Source organism: Rutidosis leptorrhynchoides, chromosome 11 (assembly GCF_046630445.1).
Source record: "Rutidosis leptorrhynchoides isolate AG116_Rl617_1_P2 chromosome 11, CSIRO_AGI_Rlap_v1, whole genome shotgun sequence".
Classification (NCBI taxonomy): domain Eukaryota; kingdom Viridiplantae; phylum Streptophyta; class Magnoliopsida; order Asterales; family Asteraceae; genus Rutidosis; species Rutidosis leptorrhynchoides.
In genome coordinates this window covers 11,780,299-11,801,238 of record NC_092343.1, presented here as the reverse complement: position 1 = coordinate 11,801,238, position 20,940 = coordinate 11,780,299, and the positions used below count along the sequence as shown (strand labels likewise).

Below are 20,940 nucleotides of genomic sequence, written 5' to 3'. Positions count from 1 at the left end.
ACTATTACCGTTACCAATCTTCTTTGAAAACGACTTTGAGAAGTTCACACCAAGTCTATCGATCTAGCAACCTGTTTTAATAATTTTACACCAAGTAGAACAAGAAAGTGAATTTACCCTACCCGAAAAAATATACCCGAAGCCCCATGAATACTTTTTATAACTCTAACCCACAAGGAAGTGAGTTTGGTAAGAAACCTCCACCACCACTTGCCGATTAGAGCTAAATTAATGCAATTAAGAGAACCAATATTTAGTCCGCTATCTGCCAAAGGGCGAATAACTGAATAACATCATCTCATTTAACCCACGAGATTTTAGACTCGTCACCCGCCCCTCCCCAAAAGAATTTTCTTTTCGCACTCTCAAGTTTTATAAGCATACTAGGCGGGGCACGGAAGAACGAAAAGTAGTACAACGGTAAACTATTTAGAACCGAATTCACGAGTGTTAAACGTCCACCGAAAGACATGGCACGTGCTTTCCAATCCGCTAGCTTTTTTTCAAACTTGTCGATAACCGGTTTCCAATTTGTTAATTTGTTCATCTTTGCTCCAATATGTAAACCAAGATAGATAAAAGGAAAAGAGGAAACCTTACACCCAAAAAGATTAGCAATGAACTCCACTTCATTCATTTCCACACCAACACCAAAAAGATTACTTTTATTGTAATCTACCTTTAGCCAGATTGAAATAAACTAAGGAAGATTATCATATATCACCTTATTAAACATCAAAATATTATTTTTCTCCAAATAAATACTCTAATGTCATATATACCTAACTTAAACCTTAAATTCTCTTAAATTTATCCATTTTCTTTACTTAATCATCATTAATACATTTTAATGTCTTTAGAAATTGTTGTTACGATTTAATTGTTCAAATATAATAAGACCATCTTTATCCCTGAAGGGGCGTTTTGGCGTGTTGATGGGTAGGGGTGGGGTGCTTGATGAGCGTGTTGCCAGACTGCTGTGTAATGGGGTGGAGTGTTAAGTAGCGTGTTGAGTGATGTGTTAAAATTTAATTGGAAGTTGGGTGAAATAGTGGATAAAATAAAATAAATAAAAACAAACACGCACAATTTTCTCCCTTGTCTGCAACACACACGCCGCTAGCACATGGAGAAGCACATCATGGTTATAGGCGTGTTGGCCAACACATGACCCAACACGCCAGCGTTAAACTCGGTCTAAGAGTCTTATTGTGTGCCCTTAAGACACACTTTAGATAATTCATGATTTCTTTCAAAAATTTATCTAATAAACGCATTATTTGTGTATATAGTTATCACCGCCCTAAGGCCTAAACTAACTTGATATAAATGATTCGAATATCAATTACAAAACTTATTTGTAAGTGCATTATTTTAATGATTATTTGTCATGATCAACTTTAAGTGTCAAGCTTTTTAAATCCACCACAAGTGAAAATGAACTTTCTTTATGTCAATTCTTAAAACTTTGAGAAAGTTATGATTTCAACTTATTAAAAGGATGCAAAATCTTGTTATAATTTGTATCTTTTTTCAAAAGCAAGTAACACAATAAAGTCGATTTTAATTAAGTTGTCTCACGCATCTAAAGTGTGATGCAAAGGAAAAAAATTGAGGGTTCATTTTACTCGATTAACTTGTTTGGTTCAAGAGGATTAATTAACTTTTCAATCAGTTGAGCTTAATATTACCATTTCAAGGAATGACGATTGATCGAACAGTCTTTATTCTCGAACTCAACTCTATATCAAATAAGATACTAAAGTGTAGTCATTAAACTATAAAGTGAGTAGTTTCGGTTCACCATTATTCTAATTTGATGACTATATTTAATTAATCAGTTAATTTGATGGGTAGTTGTGACACCGCTAAATTTTTTTTTTAATTTAAATACGTGGCGGAAGCATAATATTAATTAAATACGATATCAACATTTGTACAAACCGATGTCTCGTGTCATTAAAACAAATTACATATTAACAGGAAAAGACGTAAATACGTTCTGTTTTCAAAAGTACACGGTTCATATTCTAAAAGACCACATCAGAGTTAACCCTGTCAAACATAACATCATCATGCCCGTCTTCTCCCAAAGCACTATCTACAAGAGCTAACAACCTGCAGGGAGGAGATGGAGGGGAATTAGCACGAAACTAAGTGAGTACGACTAACTATAGGTCATAGCATACATAAGTGTTATACTAATCATGTCACAATAGTCTAACACACAAACATCACCCAAGTGCCGTCTACAGAGACTCTGGCGGCTTGGCCAAACCATTAACCACCAGCTGATCGGACTGGGGCTTACCAGAAGTTCCTCCACCACCGCATGTATATACATAATCCACACGAGACGGACGCGTCATTCACATATATATACACCACGGCTGTCTAGGCCACCACATGAGGAACCCAACCCGCAGGTTGATCTCTCCTACCGAGGCCACCACACAATAGGGACGCACTGGGCTCCAGCAGACAAGCATCAACCAACATGCAGTCATCACAAGGTACTAACTAACCACAACAATATGTATATCTAACAAGCATGACAATCATAATATAACATGCTTTTATATACTATATTCTCCAGTTAGTCCCACTCACCAAATACCAGCAAACGAGAAGGTGTTCAGCTATCTAATCACTGAACCTTCTCTTTCTCCTTTTCTCCTGAGAAATACATATACACGAGTTAGTTTATGTCCATAAACATCAAATAACACAATACAGAAAATTTTGTCAGAAAACTGTCCGCTAAAAATTTTCTCCTTAACACTTATGCACTTTCAACACCAAAATACAAACGGGCAGCATAACGGCTAAAAATCAACACTTAGGTAAAATATTCTGCCCTGGACACTCAGTCGGTCGACTGACTCTTACAGTCGGTCGACTGTCTATACAATCGGTCGACTGACTTTCCCAGTCGGTCGACTTATTTGGTATTTCCACAATCGGCCGAAAGTCAAACTCAATCGGTCGGTTCACTCGCCAGTCGATCGGTTATCTGTCAATCGGTCGGTTCAACCCTAGGTCGGTCGACTGTCGACCGACAGTCGGCCGACTGCGTTCATCTTCATCAGAAACTGAACAATGGCTACGGACTTCACGATGAAATCCTCAAATCTCGATCAAGAGCTCGTTTTAAACACCAAAATCGACCACAACTTGTTCACTACTTGTTATAGACTCAAAACCTGTAGCGACCCGACCAAATCGTCATTGACGGCGCCGTCTACTTAGGTCCCGTTACGTGGTCATAAGTCTTTAAAACAACGTTTGACCAAAAGATATGTCGCATTCATTTCAAATGTAAAGGTTGTTCAAGTTTTACAAGAATAGTTCCACCACAAGTTACGATACAAAGTTTTAAGTACAAATGAAACTTATGCGACACAATTTAAAAGTATCCAAAAGACGCTCCATGTATGCATGTATACTCGACATCCAATGCAAGTATCAAAATAATGAGCGGAAGCATGTATCATGTATCGTTCAAGGACCTGAGAAAAACATAGAAATCTGTCAACGAAAACGTTGGTGAAATCATAGGTTTAAGTAAGTAAGTACAAGTGAACCACAAGATTTGCATCAATGAAATAATAGTAATACATTCCAAAAGTTTGTTTCACGAGCACCCAATTATCAAAGCTTAACATTCCATCCATTGTATACCCCATCCATAGTGCTAGAACAAACACTGATTCTCGAAAATATATTTCATCCGTAGACGGTAGCGAACCGTCAAAGATGAGGGTTGTCAACCCATATGGCCATATAACATAAGTTCTCGCTTACACCCGGCAAGTGTAACTAATGATAATCGAATTGAGGATTTTTGTTCTAAACTCGTATGTAGAATGTTTGTTTTCCCGTTCTTGTGTTCACTTAGTTCAAAAGAATCGTTTATGTTTTCTCATCCCAAATATAAGTTCAAAAAGAGTAAAAGTGGGACTATGATCTCACCTTGAGTGCACGTACGAAAAGTACTTCACAAAATAACGTGTGCGAAGGATAGTGCTAGTCTTGACCTAAACAAATAGGTCGTATCAATAACGGTAAACACGATAAGTCAAGGATGTTCAATTAGTCCTATGGCTCGTTACGACTCGATTATTTAGCATGTGAAATCAAATTGTCAAGTTTCATCTAAGATACAAGTATATAAACAAGTTAGGAAGGTTACATAATCATTTGGTTAAGTTTGACAAAAAGTCAAACTTTGGTCGGTCAAAGTCAACGAAAAAGTCAACACGTTCGGGTCGTGTCCCGAACTATTTTTCTGAGGTTTTTAATCATGTATGAGCATGTTAAGACAAGTTACATGTGAATCGGAGGTGCGTAGCATAGCAAACATTATTCAAAAATTGACCAAGTTGGACAGACCAGAATGGCGCGCCGCGCGGGTATATGGCGCGCCGCGCCATTACCTGTGCAGAGAATTCTGGCAGTTTTTAAGTTTTATGCACGAACCTAACTTCAAACAATCACCATTTATGATCCGCAAACAATCAAGACAAGTATCTTATACCGTTGGGAAGGTAATTTGACGAGGAAAACAACTAAACACATTTCATCAATCAATCTACCTATTACAACAACCAAAACCGCATCTAATGCTTAACATTAACCGCATACAAGTTCATAAATGCAATTCAATGATTCGGGCAACCAATTTACATGAATGATATGCCGTTTCGAAGGTAATCAAGCATACAATCCAACTAAACACTTACCAATAATAATCCATGGCATTCAATGCATCAAAAGTCCATTTCAAATTCATCAAACCCTAACCCAAATTCACCAAAATCAATAATCAAGTTCATGAAGTTTTCTAAGGCAACCTACACATCAAATTGAAGCTAGTGATACAAGGAACACAATTAGAACATGAACTTTTAACATCTAACAACATATGATCATCCAAACTTCAAGAACAACACACCAAAATTCAAGTTCATGCTAGTTACACTAAAACAACGAGATCGAGCATATAAATTATATATTCATGTTAGACTTGAGCCATAGACACTAATTAACACTTTTATAAGTTAAAAACATCAAGAACAAAAAATCTAGTGATTTTAGAAAGTTACCCAAATGAGATGAAGTTGGTACCAAAATGAAGAGGATGAAGAGAGGATCACGAATATGTAATTTATTTTGTTGTAAGCCTCCTAGATCGAATTTAGATGATGATTGAATGAATTTGGATAATTGGGTGTGTGTTCTTGCTAGAGAGAAAGAGAGAGATGGAGATGATAATGAATGGGTGAAAGGGGTTTGACCCTTTGACCTAGTCAAGGGTTTGATCCCTTGTCAAGTTTAGTCCCTCAACTTTCGTTCGGGTGCGGGAATTACCTAAACGAGATAATTTAAAACGCGTATCAACGGGAGATGTTATAAACATATAACGGACTTTATATTAGTATAACGGAAAAGTAAACGGAAAAAGGTGGGATGTTACATTACCTACTCCTTAAAAGAAATTTCGTCCCGAAATTTAAGTAGGCGTAGTAGTCGTTGTTTCTTCCTCGAGATCTTGCGTTTCTGAATTCACAAATAGATGAGGATACTTCCTTTGCATTTGATCTTGTCTTTCCCAAGTAAACTCGGGTCCTCTTTTGGCATTCCAACGAACCTTGATAATCGGGATTCGGCTTTGTTTCAATGTCTTGACGGAGGTGTCCACAATTTCAACCGGTTCCTCCACAAAATGAAGTTTGTCATCAATAGTAAGTTCTTCGAGAGGGATGACGATATCGGGTTCGGCAAGACACTTTTTCAAGTTAGATACATGGAAGGTAGGATGAACGGAGTTCAATTGAGGCGGAAGATCTAAACGATAAGCAACGGTTCCAATACGCTCCAAGATTTCGAAAGGACCAATATACCGCGGATTTAGCTTCCCGCGTTTCCCAAAACGGATTACACCCTTCCAAGGTGCGACTTTTAACATTACTCGGTCACCGACTTGAAATTCAAGATCGTTGCGTCGTTTGTCGGTATAGCTCTTTTGACGACTTCGGGCCGTCCTAAGCCTATCTCGGATTTGAACGATTTTCTCGGTGGTTTCGTGAATGAGTTCGGGTCCGGTGATTTGCACGTCGCCTACCTCGGCCCAACAAAGAGGTGAACGACATTTGCGGCCATATAGCGCTTCAAAAGGTGCGGCTTTAATACTCGCGTGATAACTATTGTTGTAAGAGAACTCGGCGAGAGGTAAGTGCTTGTCCCAAGCTTTTCCGAAATCAACCACGCAAGCTCGTAACATGTCCTCTAAGGTTTGAATTGTACGTTCGCTTTGTCCATCGGTTTGAGGATGATATGCGGTGCTCATGTCTAAACGCGTTCCCAACGCTTCTTGCAATGTACGCCAAAATCTAGAAACGAAACGGCCATCTCGGTCGGAGATAATCGATAAAGGTACACCGTGTCGGGCTACGATATCCTTAATGTAAAGTTGTGCAAGTTTCTCCATTTTGTCCGTTTCTTTCATGGCAAGGAAGTGTGCGGATTTGGTGAGACGGTCAACAATAACCCAAATGGTATCATAACCGCCCGTCGTTTTTGGTAGTTTGGTGATAAAATCCATCGTTATCCTTTCCCACTTCCATTGCGGGATCTCGGGTTGTCGAAGTAGTCCGGACGGTCTTTGGTGTTCGGCTTTGACTTTGGAACATGTCAAACACTTGGAAACATAAGTAGCTACGTCCCTTTTGATGTTCGGCCACCAATATAGCTGTTTAAGGTCGTGGTACATCTTATTGGCACCGGGGTGAATCGAGTATCGTGACTTATGGGCTTCATCTAAAATAAGGCTTCGTAGGTCCCCATAACTAGGCACCCAAATCCTTCCGGCGAAATATCGGAGTCCGGTTTCTTTAACTTCGAATCGAGAGGTGAGGACGTTCAAGTGTTCGAGAGAGATGTTTTCATCCTTGAGAGCCTCATCTTGGGCTACCCGAATTTGGCTATTAAGGTTTGTGTGGATGGTGATGTTTAAGGCTCGGACACGAAGAGGCACCACTCTTTCTTTTCGACTTAAGGCATCGGCTACTACATTTGCCTTCCCGGGATGGTAACGAAGCTCGCAATCGTAATCGTTTAAGGTTTCAATCCACCTTCGTTGTCTCATGTTTAGTTGCTTTTGATCGAAAATGTGTTGGAGACTTTTGTGGTCGGTAAAGATAGTACTCTTGGTTCCATAAAGATAGTGTCTCCACATTTTAAGTGCAAAGACAACGGCTCCGAGTTCGAGATCATGTGTCGTATAGTTTCGTTCATGAATTTTGAGTTGTCGAGAAGCATAAGCAATGACTTTCGTTCGTTGCATCAATACACACCCAAAACCATGTTTTGAGGCATCGCAATATACAACAAAGTCATCATTGCCTTCGGGAAGTGACAAGATAGGAGCGGTGGTTAGCTTCGTTTTCAAGATTTGGAATGCGGATTCATGTTCGGTCGCCCAAATGAATTTCTTTCCCTTGTGAGTCAATGCGGTTAGAGGACGTGCAATCAAAGAGAAATTTTCGATGAATCTACGATAGTACCCGGCGAGACCCAAAAATTGACGAATGTGAGTAGGAGTAGTAGGAGTCTCCCATTTGCTAATGGCTTCGATTTTCGTTGGATCGACTTTAATACCTTGGTCACTTACAACATGACCAAGAAATTGAACTTCCTTTAACCAAAATTCACACTTGGAGAATTTGGCATAGAGTTGTTCTTGTCTTAAAAGTTCAAGCACAAGTCGGAGATGTTGTTCGTGCTCTTCTTCATTTTTAGAATAGATCAATATGTCATCGATGAACACAATAACAAATTTATCGAGATACGGTTTGCACACGCGGTTCATAAGATCCATGAACACCGCCGGTGCGTTAGTGAGACCAAATGGCATGACAAGGAATTCATAACTACCGTAACGAGTCCGGAAAGCGGTTTTGGAGACATCTTCCCCCTTAACCCTTAATTGATGATAACCCGAGCGGAGATCGATTTTTGAATATACACAAGACCCTTGTAGTTGATCAAAGAGGTCATCGATGCGAGGAAGAGGATATCGGTTCTTAACCGTCAATTTATTTAGTTCACGATAATCAATGCACATTCGTAGGGATCCGTCTTTCTTTTTAACAAACAAAATCGGAGCGCCCCAAGGTGAATGGCTAGGTTGGATAAAACCACGATCAAGTAGTTCTTGGATTTGACTTTGCAATTCTTGCATTTCAGATGGAGCGAGTCTATATGGTGCACGCGCTACGGGTGCGGCTCCCGGAATAAGATCGATTTGGAATTCAACCGGTCGATGAGGCGGAAGACCCGGCAATTCGTCGGGAAATACATCGGAATAGTCACTAACAATTGGCACATCATCGATGTGCTTCTCATCGGACTCGACTTTCTTAACGTGAGCAAGGATCGCAAAACAACCCTTACGGAGTAGTTTTCTAACTTTAACACACGAAACGAGGTTGAGTCCGGTGCAACTCTTATCGCCATAGACGATCAAAGGTTCACCATTCTCGATAGGAATTCGGATTGCGTTAAGATCACAAAGAATGTGAGATTTCGTTTTGACTAACCAATTCATACCGATTATTACATCAAAGCTTCCTAGTTCCATGGGTATCAAATCAATTTCAAATTCCTTACCCAAAATGTTTATCGTACACCCCCGGTAATATGTGTCGGCACTTAATAGTTTCCCGTTAGCCACTTCAATGGTATAAGTGGTATCTAATGGAAGAGGTGGAGTGTTAAAAGAATGAGTCAAAGTCTTGGATACAAAGCATTTATCGGCACCTGAATCGAATAAGCAAGAGACATAAGAATTGTTGAGAAGAAACGTACCCGTGACTAGTTCAGTGTCATCCCGGGCTTCCTCGGTGTTTATGTTGAAAGCTCGGCCGCGCGTATTGGGGTTATCTTTCTTCTTTGGGCATGCATTTCTATAATGACCCGTTTGGCCACATTCGTAACAAGTGCCCGTCTTTGGTGCATTGGGCCACTTTCGAGATATGGGAGTGGCACTTTTACAATCGTTGGCCTTATGACCAACTCCTTGGCACCGGTGGCAAATTAACTTACTACATTCGCCAAAGTGATGTTTGTTGCATTTGTTGCAAAGAGGTAGGTTCCCGGCATAACCTTTCTTGCCGTCGGAGGTGTAAGGCTTCTTAGCAAAGTTGTTGTTGCTTGATTGGGAGGGTTCCCACTTTCTTTTGTTGCCGACCGATTTATCCTCGGCCTTAGGTGCCGGAACTACGATTTCGTCAACCGTTTCAATTAGTTGGCAAGCCATGTTCATAGCGGCTTGATGAGTAGTGGGTTTGGATGACATCACCCCTTGTTTGATGCTTTTTGGGAGACCGAGCATGTAGAGCTCAATCCTTTGAGATTCGGGGTTAACAAGATTAGGACACATCAAGGATAGTTCGGCGAAGCGTTGATTATAAGCTTTAAGATCGTTTCCGACCGCTTTCAAAGCTCTTAGTTCTTCCTCAAGCTTTCGGGTTTCTTCGCGCGGAAAATATTCAACAATCATCTTTTCCTTTAGATCGGCCCAAGAGAGGGCATGAGCTTCATCGGTACCCACCGATTGAACATAGGTGTTCCACCATGTTAGAGCAATTCCGGAGAAAGTGTGAGTGGAGTATTTGACCTTGTCTTGATCCCGGCAACCGCTTATGCTAAAGACGGCCTCGGTTTGTTCAAACCAACGAGTAAGCACAACCGGTCCCCCGGTTCCATCATAAGTGTGGGGTTTGCACCCCATGAAAGCTTTGTAGGAGCACCCTTCGCTAGAGTTACCGGCTCCTTGGTTGTTGTTGTTGTTGTTGTTGTGGTTGTTATTATTATTGTTGTTGGATGAGTGACCGGCCATGGCCGCATCTACGGCGGTGGCTATCATCCGTTCGAGAGCTTGTTCGGGAGTTTCATTGCGGCGTACACGACGAGGAGCCATTGTTCCTTCAAGACACAAGAATATCATTGATTAGTATTCTCAATAATACTAACCGTGATATAGAATAAAGATAAAGAGAAATTTTTCCTCGACTCGCCTTAAATTCTTTATGTCATAATGTCGGAACGTTCATATGAGTCACCGTAATATAATCCCGGAAATTATATTACCCTGATTCATATGTGCATTCGACATCATTTCATATAGTCAAGGTGGCGTGTCAATCAAATTAAACAACGTGAGATTAAGATGAACTAAGAGTAGATATGAGTAGAAGCGTTCGAGTATAAATGCACAAGTAGTCAAGTAATTCCTACTTCAAGTCTATATGCCGGTTGTAGTCTAGACTCACCAATGTACCCTATGACTCGGGGTTGACACTAATGAACTCTAAATCCCTACAACCAACGCTCTGATACCATCTGTAGCGACCCGACCAAATCGTCATTGACGGCGCCGTCTACTTAGGTCCCGTTACGTGGTCATAAGTCTTTAAAACAACGTTTGACCAAAAGATATGTCGCATTCATTTCAAATGTAAAGGTTGTTCAAGTTTTACAAGAATAGTTCCACCACAAGTTACGATACAAAGTTTTAAGTACAAATGAAACTTATGCGACACAATTTAAAAGTATCCAAAAGACGCTCCATGTATGCATGTATACTCGACATCCAATGCAAGTATCAAAATAATGAGCGGAAGCATGTATCATGTATCGTTCAAGGACCTGAGAAAAACATAGAAATCTGTCAACGAAAACGTTGGTGAAATCATAGGTTTAAGTAAGTAAGTACAAGTGAACCACAAGATTTGCATCAATGAAATAATAGTAATACATTCCAAAAGTTTGTTTCACGAGCACCCAATTATCAAAGCTTAACATTCCATCCATTGTATACCCCATCCATAGTGCTAGAACAAACACTGATTCTCGAAAATATATTTCATCCGTAGACGGTAGCGAACCGTCAAAGATGAGGGTTGTCAACCCATATGGCCATATAACATAAGTTCTCGCTTACACCCGGCAAGTGTAACTAATGATAATCGAATTGAGGATTTTTGTTCTAAACTCGTATGTAGAATGTTTGTTTTCCCGTTCTTGTGTTCACTTAGTTCAAAAGAATCGTTTATGTTTTCTCATCCCAAATATAAGTTCAAAAAGAGTAAAAGTGGGACTATGATCTCACCTTGAGTGCACGTACGAAAAGTACTTCACAAAATAACGTGTGCGAAGGATAGTGCTAGTCTTGACCTAAACAAATAGGTCGTATCAATAACGGTAAACACGATAAGTCAAGGATGTTCAATTAGTCCTATGGCTCGTTACGACTCGATTATTTAGCATGTGAAATCAAATTGTCAAGTTTCATGCAAGATACAAGTATATAAACAAGTTAGGAAGGTTACATAATCATTTGGTTAAGTTTGACAAAAAGTCAAACTTTGGTCGGTCAAAGTCAACGAAAAAGTCAACACGTTCGGGTCGTGTCCCGAACTATTTTTCTGAGGTTTTTAATCATGTATGAGCATGTTAGGACAAGTTACATGTGAATCGGAGGTGCGTAGCATAGCAAACATTATTCAAAAATTGACCAAGTTGGACAGACCAGAATGGCGCGCCGCGCGGGTATATGGCGCGCCGCGCCATTACCTGTGCAGAGAATTCTGGCAGTTTTTAAGTTTTATGCACGAACCTAACTTCAAACAATCACCATTTATGATCCGCAAACAATCAAGACAAGTATCTTATACCGTTGGGAAGGTAATTTGACGAGGAAAACAACTAAACACATTTCATCAATCAATCTACCTATTACAACAACCAAAACCGCATCTAATGCTTAACATTAACCGCATACAAGTTCATAAATGCAATTCAATGATTCGGGCAACCAATTTACATGAATGATATGCCGTTTCGAAGGTAATCAAGCATACAATCCAACTAAACACTTACCAATAATAATCCATGGCATTCAATGCATCAAAAGTCCATTTCAAATTCATCAAACCCTAACCCAAATTTACCAAAATCAATAATCAAGTTCATGAAGTTTTCTAAGGCAACCTACACATCAAATTGAAGCTAGTGATACAAGGAACACAATTAGAACATGAACTTTTAACATCTAACAACATATGATCATCCAAACTTCAAGAACAACACACCAAAATTCAAGTTCATGCTAGTTACACTAAAACAACGAGATCGAGCATATAAATTATATATTCATGTTAGACTTGAGCCATAGACACTAATTAACACTTTTATAAGTTAAAAACATCAAGAACACAAAATCTAGTGATTTTAGAAAGTTACCCAAATGAGATGAAGTTGGTACCAAAATGAAGAGGATGAAGAGAGGATCACGAATATGTAATTTATTTTGTTGTAAGCCTCCTAGATCGAATTTAGATGATGATTGAATGAATTTGGATAATTGGGTGTGTGTTCTTGCTAGAGAGAAAGAGAGAGATGGAGATGATAATGAATGGGTGAAAGGGGTTTGACCCTTTGACCTAGTCAAGGGTTTGATCCCTTGTCAAGTTTAGTCCCTCAACTTTCGTTCGGGTGCGGGAATTACCTAAACGAGATAATTTAAAACGCGTATCAACGGGAGATGTTATAAACATATAACGGACTTTATATTAGTATAACGGAAAAGTAAACGGAAAAAGGTGGGATGTTACAAAACCCACAACAATTTGACCATAACAACACTTAAATCACTTGTTTTGACACAAATTCAAGCTTTTTACAAAACTCACACAAAACCATGAATTTAACAATGAATTGAACACAAAAACACATGTTACTTACCTTGATAGACTCAGTAAACGATAACAAACACACTTCTAACATCAATTTGAGCTCAAGATCAACAATGGGGAATTAGGGTTTGATTGGTAATGGAAGTGAAGGTACGGGAGTGTTTTGGGAAGGATCTGGAAAAAATGCAAGAGAGAGACAGCACCAGTTACTTAATTGAGGTTAATTTTCCACACAGTGCAACACACGGGTATTTATCAGTTATCTGATATCTTTCGTACAACATTTGGCAACCCAAACGAAGTCCAAATTAAATAAACAAACCTGTTAGTGACCCTTGTCACAAACTGGTCCTAACCACATCATTAATTAATAATAAACATTAAATAATAATAATAATAATAATAATAATAAAAATAAAAGCATATAGTAACACAATACAACTTAAGGGCAATCTCGTAATCTTACATCTAGGCCCAATTGAGGATGTTACAGTAGTGATATCTACGCAACCAATTTTTACAAATACACAACCAAACATGTTTTACAGTGTTGTACTGTACAACACTGTAAAGAATGTTTGGTTGTGTATTTGTAAAAATTGGTTGTGTAGATATCATCACCCTAATTTGATTAGTAACTAGATTATAGCTTACACTTTGGTGGAACTTGGAATATGATAAGACACGAAGTTGCATACACTAGTTGATTGGATCAGACGGTATAATGCAAACTTGAATCACACGTTTATTGGATCAGCTATAGTTTCGAAGTGTGCATCTCATGTGATGTCCACTAACGAAAGGGAAATAACGAATGTTACATCTAGAGACCAACGACGCAATAATTTCAAACATTAGGGTCTTGCACGTCAATAAAATACTTAAAGTCCATACATGAAATTTTGTGCAAACATTGAAGACCAATAACAAAATTTTGTCTTTAAATTATAATCTAATAAAGTTAGTAGCTATTTAACCAAAGAGCTTTAATTGGCATCGGATTGTTAAGGATTTAAAATCCTTAAGATGTACTCGTACCTCGCTAGGGTTAAAGGAAAAAAAATGCACAATGTTAGATTAATTTAAAGCACTTTTGAGTAAACAATTAAATTACTAATCAAGTCCAAATAAAAGGATCTCGTTTACATAAGAAATCAAAAGAAAAAATATACTGCATAGAAAAAAAACTCTAGTTATTTATCACGCTAGATAAACAAGCAAGTATAAAAATCACCATCAATGTCGAAATCCAGTTCATCGTAAAACCTTTCGTGGATCCGCTACAAGTCAGCTTGTTGTTGTGATACGAGCATTGAGTTCGGTTCCTAAAACAGAACCTAAGTTAGCGAACAATCATATAGCCAATTTGCATTTTATTAGAAAAAAAAAATTTCATCAAAATCTTTCGGCTACAAACTAATTGGGCTGGCACTAGAATTTAAACCTGCAAGCCCAATCATATCATTTCACTTAGAGTGTGTGGCCCAACCCACGCCACATGATCGTTACACATAGAAACTTTTCAGATTATTTATTTATTTTCTACTTTTGACATGTTACCCAACTGAGATAAATTGCAACTTTGGTCATTTCTAATAACAATTTTGCATAACATAAAGTAGTACGGAGTATAAGATATGAAAGAAAATTACTTTGCTCCGCAAAAGGTAATAATGTAATCAGCCCCGGAACAAGTCATAATACTAGTCGGATCATCATAAGCATAACTATACGAAGTAGGGCACGCATTTTTAAATATCTTCGAGTACGTAGTCGGTTGACAAGTAGCTGAATTTCCATAATTACCCCTACAACAATACTCATCGGTATTAAACACATCACAAGCACTTCTACACGCAATAACTTTACCACCAGCCTTAACCGAAAGTTCCGAAGGGCAATTTTTTCGTAAATCACCTACACAACCCGCAACACTACAATTTCCTTTACCGTTAATGGGCCTAACAGACATCGGTATATTAAACCCATCAACGAGACTAACATCGTAAAATTCCAATGTGGTTAGAGTAAATTCGGCTAGGGTTGATGGGGTCTCGCCAGATGCAGTACATTGGAGAGATGAACCACATCGACCTGTTAAACATGTTCCATTACCATTGGTGTCGAAGTTGCATTTGGTTCGACCCCATATTCGACCTGACCAGCCCACGGGTGCGGTGTGAACCCTGGACTCTTTGGCTCGTAAACGGTAACCTCCATTACCGAAGCTTTCTCCCGGGGTGATTGCGGGCCAGATTGTCTCGTCACAATCGTTGATTATTGTGAATATTCTTGCACCATTTGATAATATGTTTCCTGACAATATGTCACCATTTTTTTAATAATTTATTAATGCCCTCAACTTTCTTGTATACACGAGATTAAATACCTTCTTAATTACACTTAACGACATTTAGATTAAAGTAGCTAGCATAGCATTCTCCTAAACATTTAGTTATTATTAGTGTAATATTTATAATCCATATAAGGGTAAAAATATTTTTTACTTTACTCGCCCCCTAAATTACAACCTCTTGTTGTTTTTATCATTACATTTGTAAGGAGAAGTTTCAAGTTTGGTAGTAGCTTTGTAGTTAAACTCATAACCTCATAGTTACACGGTGACATGGACACTGCTAGGTCAACTGCCCTTTCGTTCCCTCTAGAACATTTCATACACTGAACTCTCAAATGCCCAAACATAATTAGCAAAACAAACAAATTTTTAATCCTCCAAAAGATGTGGCATTTTCAATTTACAAACGGACGATTCAAGTTATATTTGAACTCTAAGGCCCAAATAATAAGTAAAAAATCAAAATTATCTAAGGTTAAAATTTAGATCATATCCTAATCCGACCGACCCGATCGAACCCTTCTTGACACCATCACTCACTTAAAACTATGGACGTTTTCGAAATCATGAAATCAAAATTTGGAAGTACCTGAGTAAAGAAGTAGGACCCAAAACAAAATGCATGATGTTGAAAATTGTAGTGTAATTGCCATTGTTTATTTAGAGGATGGAGGAGATTAGTGATAATGATGATGATGAATTGATGATGAAATTTAAATTAAATGCAACAATTTATGGTAAAATGCATGCATGAGGTTTGGCTTGTAATAATAAAACTAGAATACGTAGATATGGAGTATACTAAACGAATCTTTCTAATCCTTTGTTTCAAGTTTACAAAATTCGATTCTATTCTTCAAACAAATCCTATCATATACTATCACTTAATTATCTGTCCGTACTATCAGTTGTTCTTTTTTATGTTTAGTACTACTCTGTAGTATTATGGATCATATTAATCTACAATTTGTTATCAAACTATTGCTAATATTTAGTGCTCTTATATTTAAGAAAAATGTTAAATTTGTTATTTCATATACATGTTTTAATGCATGTCTTAAGTACTAAATGACACATTTAAAGGCAATAATTATCTACTCACACTAAATAATGTTTTATATCAATATTCCGTATTAATTAGTGCTTGTATTTCATAGTGTGTACCTAACTCTGATCTATTCTGTGTATCCGTTGATTAAGAGCTTATTTAGTGGTGACATGGCCGTCTCGTTAAAATTATGGGCCCTGTTCAGCATATATAAACTAGGCCTTTTGCATAATAAAATTTTTCATATATACTGAATAATAAATTTCATAATACTAATAATCTCATGAGTACTACCATCTTTCAAAATAAGGATTGCAAAAAAACTAATATGAAACAATTATATATATAAGGACCGCACAAAGTTGAATGGGGAAGGAAATAGGGAACTACGTGTATGAGGTTTTTTCACAATATAACTTTTTTAATTTTCTGGACCATTTAATGGGATTTATTGGGCTTATCACTATACATAATATATACTCCGTATTTGATTTTTTGGGGGACCTTACGGATTATGGGCCCTGTTCCATGACACATTTAGAACATGCTCAAATCCGTCCTTGAGTGGTGATGGGGGTGATGGGTTTTTTTTTTTAAGTTTTTGTGAGGTATAGTGCTGATGTGGTAAAGGTGATGGGGTGATGGCGTGATGGAGTTTGTAGTGGAATGGGGTGATGGTTATGTAATAGGGTATTTGGTCCCACTTTTGTATAATAAATGGGGTAGTTATAAAATAAAAAGAAAAAAAAAAATCTGATTGGCTTAAAACCCCATCACCCCCATGTGATGGACTCATCGCGCCTGAGGTTTTTTACCTCCATCGCGCCCCATAGTGGCGTGATGGTGGTAATTTTGGCTCCTATCACGCTGCACTAATTAAAGTCTAAGTTACCTTACCTAATGACTAGGTAAATCAATCAACATAATATCACTATATGTTATTGACACATTACCAAAAAGATCAGATATACATATGGTAATGATATTTCCAACAATGTACTGAGTATTTGATAAATTTATTCACTTTATGCATTAACAAATTGTACCGTACAATCTGTCAATGCATAAAGTGAGTAAATTTACAGAGTACATTGTTAAAAATATCACTACCCATATGCATAACTACATAATAAACTATAACTGAAAGTTTGGTCGGAACAACAAAACTAAAATTAATTTAAATACACAGGTATAAAAATTAAAATATCAGTATAAAATACTACCTCCGTCCCATCTTAAGTGTCCACTGTTGACTTTTCAAAGTCTTTCTTTGTCAACTTTGACCATAAATATTTTTATTTGTGCTATATAATATTTGATGGAAATTATATGAATGGATTGAGTTTTAAATGTGTTTTCATTCCACATAATTTTCATCAAATATTATATAACACAAATAAAGATATTTACGGTCAAAGTTGACAAAGAAAGACTTTGAAAAGTCAACAGTGGACACTTAAGATGGTACAGAGGGAGTAAGTTCATTATCACGTAACATATATAACTAAATAAATAAATTTCTATATAATAAATAAAAGAATAAAGGTATTTAAAATAAAGGGATGTGAATGGGCCATGAGTGCTACAAATATTAGCGTGGTTGTGGAATAGTGAGATGTTTCCACTATTTTTTAAATTTATAAATCAAGTGATTGTAACATTTGATAACCTTGTTAGTTACTACTCTCTCCGTCCCATATTAATAGTTCACAGACAAAAAATACACAGTTTAAGAAAATGTTATAAAAGTACTGTACTTTCTGTTTACTTTTCAGTTTTACCCCTACCTTTTCTTTCCCCTTTAATCTCATCCACATACTAATGGTGTATCCTATCGTATACACGCATAAAAAGCATAATAGTTGCATAAAAGTAGCATCAGGAAGAGTGGAAACAACAGTTTTGTGTAATTATCCGTCCAGCGTTTTCCGCTGTACAGGTTGCTCCGTCATGCGTAAACCCTGAAGGCCGCCTAGCGTGTAAGCCCTGGCCGAAGAACGCCACTTTTAGCATAAATTTCGGATCACAAGTAACAGAACATATCATCATCTGACACGTGTCCCGGAATAATTCGGTGGATCTGACACTATAAATAGACCCCTTGGGTCGTCATTTTACACAGTTCAGACATTCTGACAAATTTGAGAGCAGAGACTTCACCTCTCTCTCTCTAGCACTTTCTCTCACTAGAAGTCATCCGGCTAGCAATTCTACGCTCTACGGACGACAGATTGATTAAGCCACCCCACAAGTTTCTATACTTGTGAACCGGGTCTGCAGGGTTTATTTCCCAAGAGCAAACATCAATCAGCAACACTCGCCCACCTAAAGCTAGATTACTTCAAGTATCGTGTTGGCACACTAAGCCTTACCTCATAAGGAAATAGGTGTTAACAATGGCGCCATCCACTAATGCAAAGAACACGCGAAACGAAAAAGGAGCAAAAACAACTGACGCTCCATTTGTACTTGAAGCAGTCAACAATCCATTAACTGAAGACATGATAACTGTTGAAGATGTACCTGTTCCGCCACCGGACGGTACGATTGAAGAAACAGTTGCTGAAACTGCAGAAAGGCTTAAGCGTTTGGCAACTAATTCAGAGAAAAGGCCAGTAATCGAAGAAACAACAACCAAAAGTGTAGAAAGGATTTCAAACCTTGTCACTAATCCAGAGAGGCGACCATTGATGCAACCACGGCGATGTCCATCATTTATACCTTTTCGACGGATGGCGGATGGCAAAGACAAGCAAATCATGAAAAGGCAATCTATATCAAAGTACATGTTATCCAGACTATTAGACAAGCTGGGTAGTCTTATTGATGACTCTGAGGATGATAATGACTTGAGCTATATTAATAATGATTCTGACGATGAGATTGATGACAAAGATGAGTTCATGTCTGAGAAGCAGGCAATGTTGTTTTTAAATGACATCCTTAAGCAGACAGCTCCGGCAAAGTATAAGCAACGCTTAGCGCAGTCCACCGTTCGTGATGTGGCTGTGGATAATTTTTTCGCACTAATTACTGGAGAGTAAGCTACAAAGCTACCGACTATGGCAGAATCTACTCAATGTTTTATTGATCGAATTGCTAACTATCCGTTGCCTAGAAATCTTGGCATACCGGCAATTGGAATTTATGATGGTACAACAGATCCTGAGGATTTCCTCACTATGTTTGAAGATGCAATGAGGTTGCAGCATTGGGATGACGAGGTAGCTTGTCATATGTTTCCAATGGTGCTGCAGAAAATGGCAAGGGAATGGTTTGCTAGCTTGCCGCCAAGAAGCATCACAAGTTATTTGGACCTCCGTGCAAAGTTTGTTATGCAGTATCAAAATCTTCAAAGCTGTACTTTGACACATCTTGATGCACATGAGATCACAATGCATCACAATGAGTCCTTGAGTAATTTCATGAAGCGATACACACTTAAAGCACAGAAGATACCTGATTGTCCAGAATCTCAGCTAGTATCTGGTTTCATTTTTTGTTTGGATCAGCGAAGGTTTAGTGCACTTGTTCATACATTAAGGTATGACTTGCCAAAAACTCTGCATCAGGCGTTGGAAGTTGCACAAAAACATGTTCGAGCTGGTGAGCGAGGACTAAGCAAGTTTGATGGAAGTGGCAGTAGCAAACCGCATAACGGAGAGCAGTACTTTGACAGAAATAAGAGGAGGAATGACAATTCCAATGGTGGATGGGGAGGCAACAATCATCCCAATGATTTTCATCACAACAGAAGGCCAATAGAGAGACATCCATTGATAATGGTGCTGACTAAAACTCCAAAAGAGATTCTATTCACTGAGCCAATCCGAACTACTTTCAATCCTCCAGCACCCATGGAGGAAAGAGAGGGTCCAAAAAGTGAACTATGGTGTGACTTTCATGAGGCATAGGGTCATGATACAGATAATTGCAAATCTCTGATGAGAGAAATCATCGCAAAGATCAAAGCAGGAGAGTTAAACCACTTGTTGCCGGGAAAACAATATAGGAGAAATGATCCTCGCAGGAAATTTGGATGGCAGAATAATGATGGTGGAAGAGGTAGTCGAGGTGATAACAGAAGAAGGGAAGAGCATGGCGGAAGAGATAACAGAAACCAGTACGGAGATCGGATCACGGAGCGTGAGTCAACTCCAGACGTTGTAATCAAAATGGTGTGGTTGAATGGAAGTCACTATGAGGACGGTGAGCAGTCGGATAACAATGTTGATAGCTTGAGATATGCCCCAATCATTTTTCAACCAATTCAAAATTGGGCCTTGTCCGTTTAGCCAGTGGTCATTTCAGCAGAAATTGCAAACAAGTTCATCAGCCATATCTACACAGATACAGGCAGTGAGGCTGACATCATTTATTGGCATTGTTTTAAGGCTTTTTCAAGGCATGTGCAGGTTAGAGCTAGGTGGACGAGTTTGAAGGTTTCAGGGCTAACAGGAGCTCCAGTGAATGCAATGGGGCGAGTTAGTTCGGAGGTCGTTTTGGGAACATTTCCACTATTGAGAACCGAAACAATCGATTTCACTATTTTGGATGGCAACTCTCGATTTAATGTCCTTTTTGGACGGCAGCGTTAGCTAAATTTAGAGCGATAACATCAACGGCTCATGCAGAGATCAGATTCCCAACTCCGAACGGAGTAGCCGCCATACACTCACAGTGTGTGGCACCAACAAGGGAACGATCCACATTTGCAAACCTACCAGAAGGCAATATGAATCAGAGGAGGCATAATCGGTTGTTCAGGGAGGATGAGG

General features: G+C 38.4%; 1 protein-coding gene across 1 annotated transcript; it reads right to left on the bottom strand.

Annotated features, from left to right (window-relative positions):
* Positions 1-298: 298 nt before the first annotated feature.
* LOC139874302 (thaumatin-like protein) lies at positions 299-20,021 on the bottom strand. Its single transcript, XM_071861748.1, has 5 exons — positions 19,934-20,021; positions 18,783-18,883; positions 14,411-15,084; positions 13,963-14,083; positions 299-679 (listed from the first exon to the last, which is right to left on the bottom strand). The coding sequence occupies exons 1-5, from the start codon at positions 20,019-20,021 to the stop codon at positions 299-301; spliced, it is 1,365 nt and encodes a 454-aa protein (XP_071717849.1).
* Positions 20,022-20,940: the final 919 nt, after the last annotated feature.